Source organism: Pelodiscus sinensis, chromosome 30 (assembly GCF_049634645.1).
Source record: "Pelodiscus sinensis isolate JC-2024 chromosome 30, ASM4963464v1, whole genome shotgun sequence".
NCBI classification, from domain to species: Eukaryota; Metazoa; Chordata; order Testudines; family Trionychidae; genus Pelodiscus; species Pelodiscus sinensis.
In genome coordinates, this window is record NC_134740.1 from 3,146,988 (window position 1) to 3,170,018 (window position 23,031).

The window sequence follows — 23,031 nt, forward strand, 5'->3', positions numbered from 1 at the left end:
AGATTCCACAACCTCCCTGGGCAATTTATTCCAGTGTTTGATCACCCTGACAGTTAGGAAATTTTTCCTAATGTTCAACCTAAACCTCCCTTGCTCTGCAGTTTAAGCCCATTGCTTCTTGTTCTATCCTCAGAGGCCACGATGAACAAGTTTTCTCCCTCCTCCTTGTGACACCGTTTTAGATACCTGGAAACTGCTATCATGTCTCCCCTCAAATCTTCATTTTTCCAAACTAAACAAGCCCAGTTTTTTTCAGTCTTCCTTCTTAGCTCCTGTTCTCTAGACCTTTCATCATTCTTGTTGCTCTTCTCTGGACCCTCTCCAATGTCTCCACATCTCTCTTGAAATGTGGTGCCTAGAACTGGACACAATCCTCCACCTGAGGCCTAACCAGCGCAGAGCAGAGCGGAAGGATGACGTCTCGTGTCTTGCTCACGACATACCTGTGATATATATCTATATCTTTTAAAATTGCTCCTGAATTGCTTGCAATAAAACGTGTTAAAGGTATATTTGGGCCACTGTGGATTTTTTGTTCTGTGATGCTGAACAAATGCCCCGTCCTGTGACCTGATCAACCGTACAACATCGCCCTCTTGTGACACCTTCACCCAAACCCTCTGTACACCTTTCCCCCAGCTCACAACTCCCTCCCAGACTCTGCACCCCCTCCTAGAGTCCCTCTCTCAGGCCAGAATCCTCTCCTGCACCCATACCCCCTCCCTGACCCTGCACCCTAAGCCTCTGCCCCAGATCACAACCCCCTTCTTCACCCAAACTGCCTCTCCGACTCCACATTCCCTCCTGCACCTCAGTCCCCTATTTCAAGCTCTCTTCTGCACCCAGTCTCCATCCCAGACCTCAACCCCCCTCGGTAGAAATGTGGCCCGGACCACTTGCAAAATCTTGGAGTGCCCCTCACCTAAAAATTATTGTCCGCCCCGATCTAAGCTCTTGTCATCATTGGCAGAGATCTCTACATTTTTTGGTTGTGAAAAATGTCAAGATGCAACTCTTACACCGTTCTGCCACGTCCTTTGGGGTTTTATTACTCAGAAGCTGAGAAATTCTCCTTCAAAATCAGCACCGAATCCCGCAGAGACGGACGATATCGTCATCAGGATGATGGAGGTGACTTTTTCCAATGCTTGTGTGATGGCCATGAGACCAATATTCCTGGTCTCGATCAATAATTGCCCCGGAGGTAATCGACTGGATGAACCCAGTTTCAAGGTAGTTTCTGTATCGTTGAGTTCATCGGCGTGTTTATCAACAGACATGCAATGGCGAATTCTCGCAGGAGGCTAGAGTCGGAGAGGGTCCTGGGGATTTTATCCCAGGGGTCACTGAACAGTGTAGAAAAGACCCGTCTCTTAGGGTCAGCTGCAGACAAGCTTCTGAGCCAGAGGTAAGTGAGTTGCTGAAAGAATGGGCTTGCTATTTTGGGGAAGGGTTGACTGTTCAGAGATATTTACGAGACCATTTGAGATGTTTTCCTGATTCACGTGTGCTTCATCTGGAGCCGTCCTCAACTCTGCCATCTCCAAGAGTGAACAATTTATCTCCGGGTCTTTCCTTTTCACCTAACGATTCCATGTAATTTACTGGTATCCATCTAACCTGTAGAACGGTCCCTCATCTCTCCTTCTCTCCATCTTCTCAAGGATACTGGGCATCCTGTATCCACGCTCACTAAACTTAGGGAAATTCAGAGGGGTAGCCGTGTTAGTCTGAAAGGCTATATCTATTGAAAGATGTACTGAAATTTCAAAATTTTTTGAGGAGTACAGGATCTTTCAAAAAAGGCTTTTCTTTTCAAAAGAACCATGTCCAGTCTGTGGCGTCACTTTCGAAATTCCATTTTTCGAAAAAAACGCCCTGATGCGATTAGGCATATGAAGCACAGGAAATTCAAATGCTGGCTTCATTTGCAATTTTGATATCTCTAATTTACATCCCTCTGAAAAAACTTAAGGAATAATGAATGGTCTTGCTGCACCTTGAGGTACGTTTAGACTACAAGCTTTTGTTGACAAGCTTCCGTTGACAAAGAGCGTCTAGACTACAGCCAGTTCTGTCGACAAAGCAAGCCGCTTTTTTGTCATAACAGTGTGGATACAAAGGACAGTGTAGATGCAATAATGCCTTCTATCGACAGAACTCTGTCAACGAAAGGCATTATTCCTCGTAGAATGAGGTTTACCACTGTCTATAAAACTGCTGAGTCCTGTCGATGTTATGTCGACAGAACTTGGCGGTAGTGTAGACACAGGTATAGTTTTGTCCACAAAAGCCCACATTTGTCGACAAAACCCTGTAGTCTAGACACACCGTTAGGTGTGTTTTGTCAACAGAACTGGCTGTAGTCTAGATGCTCTTTGTCTACAGAAGCTTTGTCGACAGTATCTGTCAACAAAGCCTCTGTCGACAAAAGCCTGTAGTCTAGATGTACCCTTAGAGTATGTCTAGACTACATGGTTTTGTCGACAAAACCGGACTTTTGTCAACAAAACTATACCTGAGTCTACACTGCCGCTGAGTTCTGTCGACATAACGTCGAGTGAACTCAGCAGTTTTGTCGATCACGGTAAACCTCATTCTAAGAGGAATAACGCCTTTTGTCGATAGAGTTCTGTCGACAGAAGGTGTTATTGAATCCACATTGTCCTTTGCGTCTACACTGTCATGTCAGCAAAGCGGCTTGATTTGTCAACAGAACTGGATGTAGTCTAGACGCTCTTTGTCGACAGAAGCTTTGTCGACAGTATCTGTCGACAAAACTTCTGTCGACAAAGCCCTGTAGTCTAGACATACCCCGAGAGACTAACAAAAAACGTTGATGGTATTGTGAGCTGTCATGGGCATAACCCACTTCTTCAGATGTGACTTTCCTTGTTGTGTTGACTCTATACATTGAGGCTGTCATTTTCCAAGACATCTAACAGGTGTGAATCGACAGGATTGTCCCTCATCGAAGCCAGACTTGAAAGTTTAAATGAAAATAAATTGGTCAAGTTATGTTCATCAAATCCTAGGGTTGGAAGAGACCTCAGGACTCATCAAGTCCAGCCCCCTGCCCAAATCAGGACCAACCCCAACTCAATCATCCCAGCCAGGGCTTGGTGAAGGTGGGACTTCAACACCTCTAGGGATGGAGATTCCACCCCCTCCCTAGGGAACCCATCCAAGTGCTTCCCCAGCCTCCTAGGGAAATCGATTGTCCTCATCTCCAACCTAGACCCCGCCCACTGTAACTTGAGACCATTGCTCCTCGTTCTGCCTTCTCTGCCAACACCTGCCATCTCCCACCACTGAGACCAGCCTCTCTCCATCCTCTTTGGACCCTCCCATCAGGTAGTTGAAGGTTGCTCTCAAATCCCCCCTCACTCTTCTCTTCTGCAGACTAAACAAGCCCAAATCCCTCAGCTTCTCCTCGTAGGTCATGTGCTCCAGCCCCAGAATCAGTTTGGTCACCTTCCGCTGGACCCTCTCCAATGCATCCACATCCTTTCTATAATGTTCGGCCCAGAATTCTTGTGGTGGTTTAAGAGGGAAACCAACCTAAATTAGCTCACAGTGAAATGCAATAGAGGACAACACAAACCGTGCCCCTCAGCTGTGTGTTGCTTTAAAAGCTGCCTCGCTCCAGTGTTTTGTACCTTAGCAGTTTCATATCGCATGGTCCTGAGTGGCAGGAGACTGAAAGAGGTAGGGAAGTTGTGAGAAAGTTTGGGGTGGGGGGGGCTCTCTAATAGTGTATCTGGATCTGTGCACCTCACACTATAAGTGTTGCAACTGCATCACTGTTGTGTAGACACTGGCTACAGCACCAGGAAGGGTTTCTTGTTGTTGTTGAGAGACAGTGGATAAGATGACAGAACCCTCCACTGACCTAGCTGGGCTTGTACATGGCTTTGCTAAGTCCCCCAAAGGTGTGAATTTTTCACACCCCTGAACAATAGAGTTAAGTTCTACGGGAGGGATTTGAGCTTGTTTAGTCTGCAGAAGAGAAGAGTGAGGGAGATTTGAGAGCAGCCTTTGACTCCTTAAAATAATAGCCACCTGTGGGCTAGATGTCTATAAAATCATGACGGGTATGGATAGAGTGAATAAGGAAAAGTTATTTACTTGTTCCCGTCACGTAAGAACGAAAGGTCACTGAATGAAAGTAATAGGGAGCAAACAAACCAACACAGCAAACAAATGGGGTGTATTTTGTCCTTTAAAAATAAACCAAAGGCAGTATTTCTTCACACAATACACAGCCCAACCTGTGGAACTCCTTGCCTGAGGATGCTGTGAAGACCAGGACCTTAACACAGTTCAAAAAAGAGCTAGATAAATTCATGGAGGGAAGGTCCATCAATACTTATTATCCAGGATGGGTAGGAATGGTGTCCCTCGCCTCTGTTTGTCATTGGCTGGAAATGGATGACAAGTGAGAGATCACTTGATGGTTCCCTGATTTATTCACTTGCTCTGGGGCACCTGGCTTCGGCCACTGGGGCAGACAGGACACTGGGCTACATGGGCCTCTGGTCTGATCCAGTCTGGTAGTTCTTATGTTCACTGAGAAAGAGGAAAAGGGAAGAGGGATGTGTCTGATCTCCTACCACAGGGAAGCCCTGGAATGCCAGCTCATCCACAAATTCAATTCACATGCTAATGGACTCAATGGTGATATGGGCTGGTAGGGACTCTACCTACTTCATAACCACTGAAGGAGCTAACAGCTGTCTGAGTGGTACCCTTCCTGATTTAGGAATCTATCTATTGACTTTGATTTGTATCTGCTTAGGTTTAAGTACCCATTCTCCAGATACTTAATGATGCTCTCTCTCCCACCCCGCTCCCTTTTTCTCTTTCTCCGCCCTCCCCTTCCCCTCTCCTATTTCTTTCGAATGTTCATATCCCCAATTCACAACTCCGGTCATCTGAAGAAGTGGGCTGTGCCCACGAAAGCTCATGATACCATCTACATATTTCATAGAATCATAGAATACTAGGACTGAAAGGGACCTTGAGAGGTCAACGAGTCCAGAACCCTGCTCTCATGGCAGGACCAAATACTGTCTAGACCATCCCTGATAGATGTTTATCTAACCTGCTCTTAAATATCTCCAAAGATGGGGATTCCACAACCTCCCTGGGCAATTTATTCCAGTGTTTGACCACCCTGACAGTTACAAACTTTTTCCTAATGTCCATTCTAAACCTCCCTTGCTGCAGTTTAAGCCCATTGCTTCTTGTTCTATCCTCAGAGGCCTAGATGAACAAGTTTTCTCCCTCCTCCTTATGACACCCTTTTAGATACCTGAAAACCTCTATCATGTCCCCCCCTCAGTCTTTCAGCCTTCCTTCATAGCTCATGTTCTCTAGACCTTTCATCATTCTTGTTGCTCTTCTCTGGACCCTCTCCAATTTCTCCACATTTTTCGTTAAATGTGGTGCCCAGAACTGGACACAATACTCCAACTGAGGCCTAACCAGCACACAGGCTGTGTCTACACTGGCAAGTTATTCCGGAAAATCAGACGCTTTTCCAGAAAAACTTGCCAGATGTCTACACTGGCCACTTGAATTTCCGGAAAAGCACTGACGATCTAATGTAAACTCATCCGTGCTTTTCCAGAAAAACTATGCTGCTCTCGTTCGGGCAAAAGTCTTTTTCTGGAAAACTGTTCTGGAAAAGGGCCAGTGTAGACAGCTGGGATTTGTTTTCCGCAAAAAAAACCCTGATCGCGAAAATGACTATCGGGGCTTTTTTGCGGAAAAGTGCGTCTAGATTGGCCACGGACACTTTTCCAGAAAAAAGTGCTTTTCCGGAAAAGCGTCCTGCCAATCTAGATGCGCTTTTCCGAAAATGCTTTTAACGGAAAACATTTCCGGAAGCTCATGGCAATGTAGACATAGCCTTAATGTATCTCAGAATCATGTTTGCAACAGCATCACACTGCTGACTCATATTCAGCTTGTGGTCCGCTATAACCCCCAGATCCCTTTCTGCCGTACTCCTTCCTAGACAGTCGCTTCCCATTCTCTATGGGTGAAACTGATTTTTCCTCCCTAAGTGGAGCACTTTGCATTTGTCCTTATTAAACTTCATCCTATTTTCCTCAGCCTTCCTTTTGTTAGTCTATAAAGTGCTACCAGACCATTTGTTGTTTTTGTCTATATAATTATGTCGTCTTAACCCCTAAGGAATGACAATCCGTATGTGACCCCATAGAGATGCAGACATGGAGGGGAACCTCACTGCCATCACAGAGTTCATCTTTCTCGGCTTCTTCGACCTCCAGGACCTGCGACCTCTTCTCTTCATCTTGGTCTTACTCATCTACCTCGTCACCGTGATAGGAAATAGTCTCATCGTCGCCGTCACGGTGGCGGACCTGGTGCTCCAAAGCCCGATGTATTTCTTCCTCAGGAATTTATCGGTCCTGGAGATCTGCTACACCTCGGCCGTCATCCCCAAGACCTTGTCCGACCTCCTCTCCGAGCGCCAAGCCATTTCCTTCCTGGGCTGTGCCGCCCAGATGTACTTCTTCCTCCTCTTCGGCAACTCGGAGTGCTGCTTGCTGGCCGTGATGTCCTACGACCGTTACGTGGCCATATGCCGCCCCTTGCGTTACTCCCTCACCATGAGCCGGAAAGTCACCGTTAGCTTGGCAGCGGCGGTGTGGATAGCAGGCAACATGGTGGCCCTTGAGCAAACGGTGGCCATCTTCACGTTGCCCTTCCATGGTCCAAACACAATTGAGCACTTTTTCTGCGACGTTATGCCCGTGCTCAAGCTGGCGAGCTCCGACACGTCCCTGAACGATATTATTAATGCCCTGCTCACCGTCGCATTCATCATAGTCCCCTTCCTCCTCATCATTGCCTCCTATGTCGGCATCCTCGCCGCCATCTTGAAGATGCGCTCAGGGGAGGGGAGGCACAAAGCTTTCTCCACCTGCTCCACACACCTCATCACGGTTACCTTGTTTTACGGCAGCTGCTTCATCACCTACATGAGGCCCAGTTCCAGCGGTTCTGTGGACACCAACCGAGCGATCGCCCTGTTCTACACCGTCGTGACGCCAATGTTCAACCCAATCATATACAGCCTGAGGAACAAAGATGTCAAGGAAGCGCTGAAGAAACTCCTGGGCTGGAGTAGGACATCTGAGTGCTAAGCAAATTAAGTGTATGTTGGTGATTGTTGAGACACAGTAAACCTGTGGAACTCCTTGCCCCAGTATGTGGTGAAGACAAAAACTTTAACAGGGTTCAAAAAAGATTTAGATAGATTCATGGAGGGTAGGTCCATCAATACTTATTATCCAGGATGGGAAGGAATGGTGTCCCTAGCCTCTCTTTGACTAGAAACGGTGACAAGGGAGGGATCATGTGAGGATTACCTGTTGTGTTCCCTCCCTCTAGGGCATCTGGCATTGGCCACTGTTGGAAGACGGGATACTAGGCTAGATGGACCTTTGGTTTGACCCAGTATGGCCATTCTTATGTTCTTATGAAAGCCTCTCATGAAATGAGAGGAAGAGACCAAGTGGAAAAATGTCTACATAATGTCATACAAATATTATACACAGTTTAAGTTCCCTGTTCAGGTCTATACTGAGGTGTATGTCTACACAGCAACATTATTGCAAAATAACTAACGGTATTTTGAAATAATTTAGTCGGCGTCCACACTGCAGACAGTTATTTCGAAATAATATCGAACTCTTGTCAAGCCGGAGGACTTGTTATTCTGACTTCTGTAGCTCTCAGGCTGTGTCTAGAATGGCCAGTTTTTCCGGAAAATCAGCCGCTTTTCTGGAAAAACTTGCCAGCTGTCTACACTGGCCGCTTGAATTTCCGGAAAAGCACTGATGATCTCGTATAAGATTGTCAGTGCTTTTCCGGAAATACTATGCTGCTCCCGTTCGGGCAAAAGTCTTTTTCTGAAAGACTTTTGCGCAAAAGGGTCAGTGTAAACAGCTCAGATTTGTTTTCCGCAAAAAAGCCCCGATCACGAAAATGGCGATCGGGGCTTTTTTGCGGAAAGCACGTCTAGATTGGCCATGGACGCTTTTCCTCAAAAAGTGCTTTTGCGGAAAAGCATCCTGCCAATCTAGACGCGCTTTTCCTAAAATGCTTTTAACGGACAACTTTTCCGTTAAAAGCATTTCCGGAAAATCGTGCCAGTCTAGACGTAGCCTCGGAGGAAGTCGGAGGAAGCGTGCTGGATTTCAAAATAACTGCCTGCTGTGTAGACACTCCCAATTCCGAAATAAGCGTCGCTCAATTTTCATAGCTTATTTTGAGTGAAGCCCCATTGTGTAGACTTGCCCTGAATGCATAGAGTCCAATTAAAGAAGGGGTAAAGAGGGGGTTTTAAGGAAGTTAAGAAATGTACGCAAATAAATTTGGTGTTTCTAAGGATTGAGGATTGAACCTTTCTAGTCTGGCACCCTTGGGACTTGACCAGTTCTGAACCAGAGAATCTTCTGGACTAAGGAGGTCAATATTGTCTAGCAACGTTACCAACACTTCCACTGTTTACTAGGCTGGTAGAGGACATCGAGGGGGATTGTGGGAAACTTGGCTACTCCCCTGAAATGTCGATATCTGGCTAACTCAAATCATTCTGGATGACGGAGGTTCCCAGACAAGAGAGTTCTGGACCAGAGAGGTTCAACCTGTATGAGTCTTAGAAGGGTAGCCATGTTTGTCTATATCTGAAAAACCAAACAAACTATGACGAGTCGTATGGCCTGTTACACATTTATTTGGTCATATGCTTTTGTGGTTAAAAAACCACTTTGTCAGATGCATGGAGACAAGATGGTTTTTACCCGTGAAGGCGTGTGCCTAAATAAACCTCTTCGCGCTCGTCTACGCTTTGGAGATAATGGACTCTCCAGAGGTCGATCTTCTAGCGGTCGATGTGGCGGGTCTAGCGCTGACCCGCAAATTGAATGCTGGCGTTATGTTCTCCTCATTCTGTGAGTAATAAGTGTTGATGCTGGGGAAGCTCGGCTTAAGGTAGGCTGAATCCAGCTCTGCATTTTGTACACCTTGGATGGCAGACCTTAACCCGACCTGCCTGGTCTAGTGTAGACCAGGCCTTAGTCCTTAAGTTGCCACAAGATTTCTGGTTGGTTTTTTTTCAGGATTTTTAGTGATGATTCAGGCCTATTTCTTTACCTGAGATAGGGTTTTGGGTTTCGTTTCCCTGTATCCCTTTTGATAATTTGCTATACTCTGATATTTTTATGGACTTGAGGACCTCCTGAGATCTCTTCCAGCCCAAGGAAGCTATGGTGCTATGTTTACTCATATGTGTGAACAAAGATCAAAGCTCTTGAACTTCAAGAGCGGAGCTCTCGAACATCAGCCTTAATAGTGCAGCAAACTCCTCAGCCAGCTCTTTTAAAACTCTTGGAAGCAAACTTGTCCAGACTGATGACATTTAAAATATAGAGTTTAGCACTGGAGTGGCAGGCACTTTCCAAAGCCAGGGCCAAGAAGAAGAGGCATGTTGCTTCTGCCTGGCCAGATGGGTGTGTTGGTGTAATGAGAAGAGATAAGGGATGGGTTAAAAGTGTCACAGGGTGTGGTGATAGTGTGATATAGAAGCACACACTGCCTGGCTTCTCTCTCAAGCCAAGGTCAAGATGGGGGGAGACGGTCTAAGAAACAGCAGGAGCCAAAGAAAAGCCAGTCCTCCATTCACTCCTTACCATGGGATAGAAAAGACAGGGCACAAAGTCCCCAGTCTCACTACCCCCCAAACATGGGTGGCGGAGTGTGGGTGGAGTCGTCCCTGGCTGTGGGGGGTGCAATTCATTCACCAGGATTATCTGGCTGTCTCCCACTTAATAATTTCCCATCCCTTCATCAGAATAATACCTTGGTGCCTCTTCTGAAAAAAAAGGTGGCTCATAAGGTTGGCGATATTCCAAGCTTAGCCTCATTTGCATATTACTCGCGCAAGAAGCCGCGAGGGTAGACATAGCCTAGATGTGTGGGTTACATCTACATTACATAATAGCCCAAATTTAAAAGATGTTTAATATGTGACACGAACACTATGATTAGAGAATAAACACGAGACCCAGGAGCAGATGGGGGTAAAAAGAACTGCTTTGTTGCCTATCAATCACGTTTACCTCGGACATTCACACAAAGTCCGAGTGACAACAACCTAGTGTTAATCACACTCTTTGATTTATTTTAGTATGTTAATTCACATGTCTAGCACTACTTCTCCTAATGCTTCGTTTAGTCATGTTAACTCCTGTACAATGCATATTAATAAGCAAATAATGAATGCAATTATACCCGCCCCAATTACTACTTACAGAATTTCTATTTAAATCAACACATTCCTGAGCTACAAACTAACAGGTTACAAACATTACAAAGAATTTGACCCTGAAGATGTTATGCAGAGCCTATGGGGATAAGCAAAAGACACAACAAAACAGAGCAGTTCCATACTCATCTGGATTCCTAGGCAGCAGAACAGAGAGAGAGAGAGCAAGGTTATATATCAAAACATAATACTGGTCTCAACTGGACCCTATCATCCCAAACTACAAATACAAAAGGAAAAACATGCCCAAGGGTAATTTCCACTGTGGATGAATTCTTAACCACTAATACAAAAAGTCCATTCCAAACCTATTAATTCTTTCACCCCCCAACACATAGGACATTAACGTCTAAAAGGGTGTCATAGGGAGGAGAGGGGAAAATTGTTCTCCTTGGCCTCTGAGGCTAGAACAAGAGGCAATGGGCTTAAATTGCAGCAAGGGAGGTTTAGGTTGGACATTAGGAAAAACTTCCTGCCTGTCAGGGTGGTGAAACACTGGTATAAACTGTCTAGGGAAGTTGTGGGATCTCCATCTCTGGAGATATTTAAGAGTAGGTTGGATAGACATCTATCAGGGATGGTCTAGATCGCGCATGGTCCTGTCGTGAGGGCAGAGATGGGACTTGATGACCTCTCGAGGTCCCTTCGAGATCTCGTGTTCTATGATTCTATGAAAATATGACTCAGAGAGGTGGCCATGTTAGTCTGCAACTTTAAAAACAATGAAAAGGCCCGTGGCACCTTAGAAACCTTATAGGATCATGAGCTATCATGGATAAAACCCTCAGATAAATTCATGGGACTTTTCAGTTTAGAAACGAGGAGACTGAGGGGGGATATGATAGAGGTATATAAAGTCATGAGTGGTGTGGAGAGGGCGAATAAAGAAAAGTTATTTATTAGTTCCCTAAATGGAAGAACTAGAGGACACCAAATGAAATTAATGGGTAGCAGGTTTAAAACTAATAAAAGAAAGTTCTTCACACAGCGTGTAGTCAACCTGTGGAACTCCTTGCCAGAGGAGGCTGAGAAGGCTAGGACTATAATAGAGTTTAAAGAGAAGCTAGATAATTTCATGGAGGTTAGGTCCATAAACGGCTATTAGCCAGGGGATAAAACGGTGTCCTTGGCCTCTGTTTGTCAGAGGCTGGAGAAAGATGACAGGAGACAAATCGCTTGATCATTGTCTTCGGTCCACCCTCTCTGGGGCACCTGGTGCTGGCCACTGTCGGCAGACAGGCTACTGGGCTAGATGGACCTTTGGTCTGACCTAGTATGGCCGTTTTTATGTAACTTATATGTAACTTATGTCTCTCTATATATTTTTAGAATCGCAGAACACTAGAATGGGAAGGGACCTTGAGAGGTCATCGAGTCCAGTCCCCTGCCCTCACGGCAGAACCAAGCACTGTCTAGATCATCCCTCATAGATGTTTGTCCAGCCTGCTCTTAGGTGCCACTGGACTTCTCGCTGTCATGAAAATACGATGTTGCCCAGATCTAGAGGGTTCCCTCAGCAGGGTTGGTCCGCATTGACCCCAGAGAAAAGTAGCATAGATGTTTGCTTGCTGGATCTAAGCATTTGGTGGCGCATTTATCGGGGTCACAGTCTTCGAACAGCGCTCGCCTCCCCCACCGACCGTCAACTTGCTCTCCTCCCCACTGCAAACCCACATGCTCAACAGGGATCGATTTCTCAGTCCAGGACACATACATACACCCTGCCTTCTTTGTGGTCTGGGGGTATCATCGGGCATTTCTTTTCACAGTGGTCATGCAAAAATGTGGGGTGTGTTCTGCCTGCCGGATCGGTGCCAGCACTCCCCCGAAGGAGACGTCCCTGTGCCCTATTGTCCATTCTCCTTCAAGGTGGGGGTCACAGCCGAACCCCCTGCTTCTCCCCCATCAGGATCCTCCTCAGGGCTGCCTTCATCTCCTTGTTCCTCAGGCTGTAGATCAGCGGGTTGAGCAGCGGGGTCCCCACCACGTAGACCAGTGTCACCGCCTTCCCGCTGGCCGCCGCCGCTGGGATGACGTAGTTGGCCGCGCCGGCTCCGTAAAACAGGCCCACGACGACCAGGTGGGAGGAGCAGGTGGAGAAGGCCTTGCGTCGCTCGGGCCATGTGGGCAGCCGCATCACGGCCTTGAGGATCCGCCCGTAGGAGGTCAGGGTGAGGAGGAAGGTGGTGAAGATCAGGAGGGAGCTTGTGGCAGAACAGACCTGTTCCGTCCGGGGATCTGGGGTGCACGAGGCTGCCAGCAACGGGCCTGGGTCACAGACAATATGGTCCAGGGTGTAGGGGCTGCAGAAGGAGAGCCGGGAGATGAGGACGATGGGCGTTATAAGACACAGGAAGCCGGTGAGCCAGCAAGAGGAGGCCAGCACCCAGCATCGGCGTAGGGACATGAGGACAGGGTAGCGTAGAGGGTGGCAGATGGCCAGGTACCTGTCCCAGGCCATGGCTGCGAGAAGGAGGCATTCGATGGCCCCCATCGAGATGAAGAAGTAGACCTGCACGAAGCAGGCGTGGAAGGAGATGGGGAGGCCGGGGGACAGCAAATCGCAGAGCATCCGTGGCACCGTGGTGGTGATGTAGCACACCTCCAGCCAGGAGAAGTTCCCCAGCAGGATGTACATGGGCAGGCGCTGGAGGCGGGGGTCCCGCAGCACGGCCCACACGATGCAGAGGTTGCCAGCTAGTGTCCCGGCGTACGCCGAGGAAAGAAAGACCGAGGTGAGCGCACGGCTCTGGCGGTCCAAGGTGGTGAAACCCAGCAGGATAAACTTGGTCCCTGGGGTTGTGATGTTGGCCAGATTTTTCGGAGGGCCCTGGAGTCAAAAGAAAACGATCAACAGGACTCCAAGTGGCCACCCAGAGCTGCGGAAGGGGAGGAGGGTCATAAGAACATAAGAACAGCCAGAGTGGGTCAGATCAAAGCTCCATTCAGCCCAATCTTCTGTCTGTTGACAGTGGCCAACCTCAAGTGCCCCAGAGGGACTGAACTGACCAGATAATGATCAAACAGAGGCTAGGGACAACATTCCTTACCCATCCTGGCTAATAGCCATTAATGGACTTAATGAATCTATCTAGTTCTCTTTTAAACCCAGTGATAGTCCTAGCCTTCACCGCCTCCTCAGGCAAGGAGTTCCGCAGGTTGACTGTGCACTGTGTGAAGAAGAATTTACTTTTATTTGTTTTAAACCTGCTGCCCGTTCATTTCATTGGCGGCTCCTAGTTCTTATATTAAGGAAAAGTTATTTGCTTGTTCCCATATTCACTATCTCCACACCATTCATGGTTTTATAGGCCTCTATCCTATCCCCCCTCAGTCTCCTCTTTTCCAAGATGAAAAGTCCCAGTCTCTTTAATCTCTCCTCATATGGGACCTGTTCCAAACTCCTCCTCATTTTAGTTGCCCTTCCCGGAACCTTTTCCAGTGCCAAGATATCTTTTTTGAGATGAGGTGACCACGTCTGTACTCAGTATTCAAGATGTGGGCGTACCATGGATTTATTAAGGGCAATAAGATATTCTATTGGTCTAGTGGTTACAGTAGTATGGGCACCCAGGCAAAGTCAGCCTCTCACATTCTTGTACATGCCACATTGTGAATTCTGCCTGGAATCTGTCGCCCCAGCTGGGTTTATTCTGCCCTTGAAAACTCTGCATTGGATAAAGTTCCCACACTGGAGGGAATCAGTCCACTAGCCTGGTTGGGGAATGAATGCTTTGCTCTTGCTTCCACTGGTGGCATGGCAGAGGCTGAACGGGCCGAGTTAATAGCCCCTCCTCCCTGTTCTTCAAGGCTAATGTTAAATTAACCAGGCTAGGGCTGTGACTTTTGGTACCTAGAGTTTCCCTCGTGTGCGAAGAACTCTTGAACATCAGCCTTAATAGTCCAGCAAACTCCTCGGACAGCTCTTTTAAAACTCTTGGAAGCAAACTTATCCACACCGATGACATTTAAAATATAGAGCTTAGCACAGGAGTGGCAGATGTCCAGGTACTTTCCAAAGCCAGGGCCAAGAAGAAAAGGCATTCAGTGGTCCTGACAGATAAGAAAAGTAGAAGAGAACTCAAGTAGAAAAGTAGAACTCAGGGAGGGAGAGGCAGACACTCAAGAATACCAGATCACAGAGCCTCTGTGGCCCTGTGGTTGTAACTGATCCTAAATCCCTTTGGGAAGTGGGATTAGACTTCTATGCCAATAAAGCCCCTTGGCAAAATTTAGCCCAAGCTTTCTCCCTAAAGAGTCACCCAGAAATGAATCTAAAAGACTTTTTAAAATTCCTCACCTTGAATTCGTCCAGAGCTAAGGACACCATCAGTCACGGAATGGCCTTAAAGATTCAGAAGAAGGAAAATCTAGAGTGAATCGAGAAAAATCTATATTAATATGCCAACATGGTTAAACTCCGAGGCTGTTACTCATGAAATGAATGTATAGCATCAACCGACAATAATGTTATTGATGGATAATGTTGGTATTTATCATTGACCCTCATACCAGACTTCATTCTGTTACGAGCAGCGCAAACACAGAAGAAAAATTAAGTCTCTTCCCCAGACATTTTAAGCACTCTTATTTTCCAAATCAATTAAACTGGCAAATTAAGACACAGTTTATATTAATGTTGAGACTCCAAATGTGCCTATAGACTACTTTAATCTCCACATTTGATTAAAAGAAACATGATTTATAATTTTGATTTTCAAATCTCGAGTCCTATTTAATTCAAATAATTCAGTAATAATATCTGATATTAATTGTTACCTCCTATTTCAATAATCAATAAATGACAACGTATTTCATGAATTGCCATTTTGATTAATTTAAGAAATTAAAACCTGATATCGAAATCATTCCTCCTTGATTCTAAGACCATACTTTATTGATTTCACATGGTAACGTAATATTTCGTTATGTTAATTTCTAGATTTGATTAAAACATTATAGCAATAAGTATATTTGGTGTTGATTTCCAGATTCATTAAAAATCTTGCATTAATAATATAGGATATGAACTCTGATGATCATTAACACACTAAGATCTGGTCTACACCAGGGAGTTATTTTGAAATATTTTCCTAATGTGGACATGCCTTTACTGCAGATGTATTGTTCGTTCTCGTTAAACAATGACATCTGGGCACACGTATCAGCAATTTTTTCTTAAACTACCAGGTTATTTCTTAAACTACTGATTAAAATAGTAATAATCAGATATGGCATTTTGCTGTCATGGTTAAAATGTTAAACTGATATATGTATATAAATGTCTAGCTTTTATGAAAAAAAATAAGATTTGCATATACGTTTATATTTGTTGAAACTATTACATTTGTAATTCTACATTTTTAACCTGCAGCACCAATTAAAATATGGAGGCCATCAAGTATCCCCATTCATACTATTTGCATAAGAATTAAACTTGTGAATGAAGTTGAGTTCCAATCATTCTCTGTGTATTTGGCTTGTGGAATTGGTCTGAAACAAAAGGGTGACTTGGAGATCCATTAATGAGTGTTCAGGGAGATTAAAGTGTTCTCCGACCGGTTTTTGTGTGTTGCCTTTTCGGATATCTGATTTGTGTCCATTCATTCTTTCCCTCAGAGACTATCCAGTTTGGCCAATACCCACAGCAGTGGAGCATTGCTGGCATTTGATGGCACTTACTTTTCAGTTTATCTAGCAAACAGTCTAAATAAACCGCTCTTTGCTAAAGAACTACGGGGCAATAAGAGAAAGGTTCCTGGATGTTCTTAATAACTTATGTCCTAGCAACTTGAATCGGCTTTGAAATGGGTATCGTGACACCCGTGCATGGACACACTGGCTGCGTCTAGACTAGCAAATTTTTCTGCAAAAGCACGTGCTTTTGCGGAAAAACTTGCCAGCTGTGCTTCTTGCGGAAATACTATTCTGCTCCCGTTCAGGCAAAAGTCCTTTTGCGCAAAGCTTTTGCGCAAAAGGGCCAGTGTAGACAGCTCAGATTTGTTTTGTGCAAAAAAGCCCCGATGGCGAAAATGGCGATCGGGGCTTTTTTTTGTGGAAAAGCGCATCTAGATTGGCCACAGACGCTTTGCGCAAAAGTGCTTTAGCGGAAAAGCGTCCGTGCCAATCTAGATGCGCTTTTCCGCAAATGCTTTTAACGGAAAACTTTTCCGGTAAAAGCATTTGCGGAAAATCATGCCAGTCTAGACGTAGCCACTCAGTTTGGTTTCAAAGAGGCTGATTTCAGTGTCGCTGAAATCGATGCCCCACTGATTTCAGCTCAGTCGAAATGATCAGGTGTCGACTGGATTAAGACAATCCACGTCAGCTTGGGCATTCAGTTCACTCCAGGGGTTTAAATGCATTGTGTACGTGACACGGGAGAATCATAGAATCATAGAATAATAGGACTGGAAGGGACCTCGAGAGGTCATCAAGGCAGGACCAAGCTCCGTCTACACCATCCCTGACAGATGTCTATCTAACCTGTTCTTAAATATCTCCAGAGAGGGAGATTCCACCACCTCCCTTGGCAATTTATTCCAATATTTGACCACCCTGACAGTTAGGAATTTTTTCCTAATGTCCAATCTAAACCTCCCCTGCTGCACTTTAAGCCCATTACTCCTTGTCCTGTCCTCGGAAACCAAGAGGAACAAATTTTCTCCTTCCTCCTTGTGACACCCTTTTAGAGGAGGCTGAATGCTCCGCCTAAGGCACCCCAAAATGCCATCAGCCTTCTTGGCTACAGGGGTGCCTTGTTGACTCATCTCCGGCTTCTCAAAGCTGTCACCCCCAGGTCCCTTTCTGCTGAACTGCGGCTGAGCCTGAAATTGTGCCCGGTTGAGTGAGGGGTAGGAGCAGGGAAGGAGGGAGGACAGAGGAAGAAAGAAGGACGTTGGCTGTGAAAACCCACCTGCCTTTGAATTCCTGTTCTCCTCTCGCCGTCTCGGCTGTGAAGGAAGCTGGGCTAGACCGGGGCTGATATCGGCTCTCTGAGAGGCTGGGTCCTTGGGATTTGGTCTCTGGGGAGGCCAAGTCTGGATTTAGTCCCTTAATGATGTATGGAAATAGATAGCAGTACCAGGGACATCTTCCAATCCTCCCCACAGCCAACCCCCCCCCCCCCAGCCGACCCCCTTCCACCCAACATGGTGGACATCAAGATGGTAGCACTGGGGAGGCCACATCTGGAGTATTACATCCAATTCTGGGGCCCCCACTACAGCAAGGATGTGGGCTTGTTGGAGACGGTCCAGTGGTGGGCCCTATCTTGGGCAGGGGGCTGCACTTGATGACCTCCTGGGGTCTCTTCCAGCTCTAGGATTCTATGATGCGGGGGCTGGAGGACATGACCTATGAGGAGAGGCTGAGCGATTTGGGCTTGTGTAGTCTGCAGAAGAGAAGAGCGAGGGGGGATTTGAGAGCAGCCTTCAACTGCCTGAAGGGGGGTTCCACAGAGGCTGGCGAGAGGCTGTTCTCAGGGGTGGTCAATGGCAGAACAAGGAGCAATGGTCTCACGTTGCAGTGGGGGAGATCTAGGTTGGAGAGTAGGAAAAACAATTTCCCTAGGCGGGTGGGGAAGCGCTGGGTTGGGTTCCCTAGGGAGGGGGTGGAATCTCCATCCCTAGAGGTTTTCAAGTCTCGGCTTAACAAAGCCCTGTATGGGATGGTTGAGTTGGGTTGGTCCTGCTTTGGGCTGGGGGCTGGACTTGATGACTCCTGAGGTCTCTGCCCATCCTGGGATTCTCTGATTCGAAGAGGTGACCAGTTTGAAAGTCCCAATCCCTTGGGCAGATAGCGAATTCTGTCTAGTAGGAAGGCCGGGTCTCTGTCTCCAGCTGGTGCTGAGCTCTCTGATTTTCTTTTCCCACTTTCTGAAGATGGGACACTCGCTCCGTCCCCCACGGCACATGGTGGCCACAGGTTAGCGCTGGGTGGGCTCCACCCCAGAGCTGGCTGTATCTGTGCACACCGAGTCGCCCAATTAGACCTCACGCTGTGCGGGGAGGGTGTGTTTCTTCTTTGCCAAGCCCGGAGATGAGCAAAACTTTGTCTGGGGTACCCATGGTGTGGGCCCTGTGCTCAGCCGCCAACTCGTTAATCCTTATTAATTCATTAGTCTGTCACAGGCCCCCTTGGCTTCTCTAGGCCAATCTGTTCACCCGCTATGGCCTTCCCTTCTCCCCCACTCTGGTTGCCACCCAATGGAGAAGACTGAACTTCAGAAACTGGAAAATATCGGGTTTTTCCATTTTCACCAAAATAGGGTATTCTCCTGGGGGCTGGAGAGGTCGTAAGGGACCTGGAAGCGAGGGGTCTCCAAACTGAGGGGAGGAGACAAACGTTCCCTGTAATTGTTCCCATCCATGTGCGGAATAAATGTTGTTCTACGCACCGAGGGATGTGCACCACCAATAGAAACACAGACGGCGGGCCCTGTGGGTGAAGCATTTCTCCAGCTTCAGGTCAGGCAGTCGAATGTCAAGCTAGCCTGACCCACCGATCTGGCTGCACATTTTTCAACCCGACATCTTCTGTGAAAAGGTCATGCTCGCTCGGACGTCTCCGCACCATTCCCTGATGTCCTGGAAAGTTGAATATTTTGGGAACATGTGCATGGCCACCTAGACTCCTCCCAAAACTTTTTTCTGGTCATAAAATCATAGAATAGAATCATAGAACTGGAAGAGACCTCAGAAGGTCATCAAGTCCAGCCCCCTGCTCTAGGCAGGACCAATCCCAACTAAATCAACCCGGCCAGGGCTTTGTCAAGCCGAGACTTAAACACCTCTAGGGATGGAGACTTCACTACTTCCCTAGGTAACCCATCCCAGTGTTTCACCACCCTCCTAGTGAAATAGTTGTTCCTAATATCCAACCTGGACCTCTCCCACCGCAACTTGGGACCATTGCTCCTTGTTCATGGGATGTATGTGAGAGAAGGTATCCCAATGGGTCAATACTGGGCTAAAATAGTTCCGTTTTCACAGTGGAGAGCACGACCCTCTCAGGCATCTGTACTCAAATTAGTGCTGGTCAACATAGAATCATAGAACCCTAGAACTGGAAGGGACCTTGAGAGGTCATCGAGTCCAGTCCCCTGCCCTCACGGGAGGGCCAAGCACCATCTAGACCATCCCTGACAGGTGTCTGTCCAACCTGCTCTTAAATATCTCCAGAGATGGAGATTCCACAACCTCCCTGGGCAATTTATTCCAGTGTTTCACCGCCCGGATAGGTAGGAAGTTTTTCCTAATGTCCAACCGAAACCTCCCTTGCTGCAATTTAAGCCCGTCGCTTGTCCTAGCATCACAGGCCAAGGAGAACCATGTTTTCTCCCTCCTCCTCATAACACCCTTTTAGGTACTTGAAAACCAGGATCTCAACATCTTTCAGTTCCTGAAAGCAGGCGTGTGGTGAGCAACCCACGAGAAGTCATTCTTCCGCTCAACCTTGCGCTGGTTAGGCCTCAGTTGGAGGATTGTGTCTCGTTTGTGGGCACCACATTTCAAGAAAGCTGTGGAGAAATTGGAGAAGGTCTAGAGAAGAGCAACAAAATTGATGAAAGGCCTAGAGAACATGAGCTGTGAGGGAAGGCTGAAAGAACTGGGCTTGTTTAGTTTGGAAAGGAGAAGACTGAGAGGGGATGTGAGAGCAGTTGTCAAGTCTCTAAAGAGGTGTCACAAGAAGGAGGGGAGGAAATTGTTCTCCTCGACATCTGAGGAGAGGACAAGAAGCAATGGGCTTAAATTGCAGCAAGGGAGGTTCAGGTTGGACATTAGGTAAAACTTCCTGCCTGTCCGGGTGATGAAACACTGGAATAAATTGCCCAGGGAGGTTGTGGAGTCTCCATCACTGGAGATATTGAAGAGCAGGTTGGACAGACGCCTGTCAGGGATGGTCTAGATGGTGTTTGGTGCTGCCATGAGGGCAGGGGACTGGACTTGCTGACCTCTCGAGGTCCCTTCCAGTTCTAGGATTCTATGGTTCTCAAGGAGCTCTCATGTCCCCTCTCAGTCTTCTCTTCTGGAAATTAAACAAACCCCATTCTTCCCGTCTTCCCCCGTAGCTCATGCTCTCTAGACCATATTCATAAATAATGTGGGGGAAAGCAGAGAGGTGGCAAAACTTGCCAGTTACCAAATTCCAAAAGTTGGTTGGGTCCAAAGGTGACTGCATTGACTCCAGTGGGCGTACAAGAGATTCACAGTAGACGCGGGTGCGACCTTTTGTATTTGTTCAGTCTCTCTGAAAAGATTGAGAGCCCCCATGAATCAAACACTTTTAAGGCGTCATGTGATACAACATAGGCCACATGTGCCTTTTATTTTATTGTTGTCAGCAGATAGAGAAATTATAATGGATGAAGAAAGAAAGAAAGAAAGAAAGAAAGAAAGAAAGAAAGAAAGAAAGAAACGAGGAACTAACAGGTGAAAGAAAGAAAGAAAGAAAGAAAGAAAGAAAGAAAGAAAGAAAGAAAGAAACGAGGAACTAAAAGGTGAAAGAAAGAAAGAAAGAAAGAAAGAAAGAAAGAAAGAAAGAAAGAAAGAAAGAAAGAAAGAAAGAAAGAAACGAGGAACTAAAAGGTGAAAGAAAGAAAGAAAGAAAGAAAGAAAGAAAGAAAGAAAGAAAGAAACGAGGAACTAAAAGGTGAAAGAAAGAAAGAAAGAAAGAAACGAGGAACTAAAAGGTGAAAGAAAGAAAGAAAGAAAGAAACGAGGAACTAAAAGGTGAAAGAAAGAAAGAAAGAAAGAAACGAGGAACTAAAAGGTGAAAGAAAGAAAGAAAGAAAGAAAGAAAGAAAGAAAGAAAGAAAGAAAGAAAGAAACGAGGAACTAAAAGGTGAAAGAAAGAAAGAAAGAAAGAAAGAAAGAAAGAAAGAAAGAAAGAAAGAAACGAGGAACTAAAAGGTGAAAGAAAGAAAGAAAGAAAGAAAGAAAGAAACGAGGAACTAAAAGGTGAAAGAAAGAAAGAAAGAAAGAAAGAAAGAAAGAAAGAAAGAAAGAAAGAAAGAAAGAAACGAGGAACTAAAAGGTGAAAGAAAGAAAGAAACGAGGAACTAAAAGGTGAAAGAAAGAAAGAAACGAGGAACTAAAAGGTGAAAGAAAGAAAGAAAGAAAGAAAGAAAGAAAGAAAGAAAGAAAGAAAGAAAGAAAGAAAGAAAGAAAGAAACGAGGAACGAAAAGGTGAAAGAAAGAAAGAAAGAAAGAAAGAAAGAAAGAAAGAAAGAAAGAAAGAAAGAAAGAGAAAGAAAGAAAGAAACGAGGAACGAAAAGGTGAAAGAAAGAAAGAAAGAAAGAAAGAAAGAAACGAGGAACTAAAAGGTGAAAGAAAGAAAGAAAGAAAGAAAGAAAGAAAGAAAGAAAGAAAGAAAGAAACGAGGAACTAAAAGGTGAAAGAAAGAAAGAAACGAGGAACTAAAAGGTGAAAGAAAGAAAGAAAGAAAGAAAGAAAGAAAGAAAGAAAGAAAGAAAGAAAGAAACGAGGAACGAAAAGGTGAAAGAAAGAAAGAAAGAAAGAAAGAAAGAAAGAAAGAAAGAGAAAGAAAGAAAGAAACGAGGAACGAAAAGGTGGAAGAAAGAAAGAAAGAAAGAAAGAAAGAAAGAAAGAAAGAAAGAAAGAAAGAAAGAAAGAAAGAAAAGAGAAGTTGGTCCTTCCATTCCAACAGAGTTGAAAATCAGTTAAAGTAAATCCAAGCAACACTGAATTCCTCCACAGTTCTTTCCCCAGTGGGGATAAATGAGTCCTTAGCAATTAAAAGTTCCTCTCTTGCAATTAAACCACAGGGCTAAGAGCTGAGTAAGTGAAAAGTGGCAGGAAAGTTTCTCTCCACTTCAGATTCGCTGGCCAAGAAAATGATTTCGAAACTCTGTCGCGGGCCCGATCCGAGCTGCTGTCAATCAGCAGTTCACCCCAGGGGCGTTAGGGAGGCCAGAAATCTGACCTTGCTCTAGCAGCGTCCTAGGGACGAATCCATACCCATGGACATCCAAGTAGCTTTCTTGCAATTACAGGGCCATGTCCCCCCTTTGTCATTGGCTGTGTCTGTGGGACCCACATTGGGCCTCCGGGCCAGCCGGAGCGGTGGGATCATCTCGGGGCCACGTCCCAAGAGCTGCTGGTGCAAGGCGGGAGACCAAACATCTCGGCTGCCCCTGAGCGAGCTGTGAGGGGTTCGTGAGGGACCAGGCTGTCCCAGGCCAGCTGAGGCTCGGGGCCCACCGGGCTCTGAGCTTTCTCAGTCCCGTGTCTGCACCACCGATATACACCGTGTCCTGCTGTCTCCGTGGGGCACCATCGGGAACTCGGCTTGGCCTCGACAGCCACCCAGAGATGCGGTCCCCCTTTCTGGGGCGGGCATTCACTCGGGCCAGCTGTCGGGGCGCTTAGCTCTGGAGGTGAGATCCGAGCTCAGCCCCGGAGACTGGATTCGGCTTCTTCCCGCCAGGCTGGGACCACCCCAGGCTGTGAGTGTTGTGAATTTGCCGAAGCTAGGAGCAGCCTCGCGGCTGGAAGAGGGTTTCTCGCTCCTTTATTTTGCCCTGGCACTGTCAGCCCAGCCTGCCGGAGGAGCGGAGGACGTGCCGTGCCCATCTGCGGTGTTGGATGTCAGCGAGACCCAGCCACTCACGAATGACGGTAACGGGGGAGGAAAACTTTTCCAG

General features: G+C 46.4%; 2 protein-coding genes across 2 annotated transcripts; one reads left to right on the forward strand and one right to left on the reverse strand.

The window, feature by feature from the left end:
- The first annotated feature begins 6,239 nt into the window (after positions 1-6,239).
- LOC102446524 (olfactory receptor 10A4-like) lies at positions 6,240-7,178 on the forward strand. Its single transcript, XM_006124813.2, has one exon. It carries the CDS (start codon positions 6,240-6,242, stop codon positions 7,176-7,178), a length of 939 nt encoding a protein of 312 aa, XP_006124875.2.
- Positions 7,179-12,239: 5,061 nt separating this feature from the next.
- LOC102446765 (olfactory receptor 11H6-like) lies at positions 12,240-14,693 on the reverse strand. Its single transcript, XM_006124814.2, has 2 exons — positions 14,664-14,693; positions 12,240-13,193 (listed from the first exon to the last, which is right to left on the reverse strand). Exons 1-2 carry the CDS (start codon positions 14,691-14,693, stop codon positions 12,240-12,242), a joined length of 984 nt encoding a protein of 327 aa, XP_006124876.2.
- Between the last annotated feature and the right edge of the window lie 8,338 nt (positions 14,694-23,031).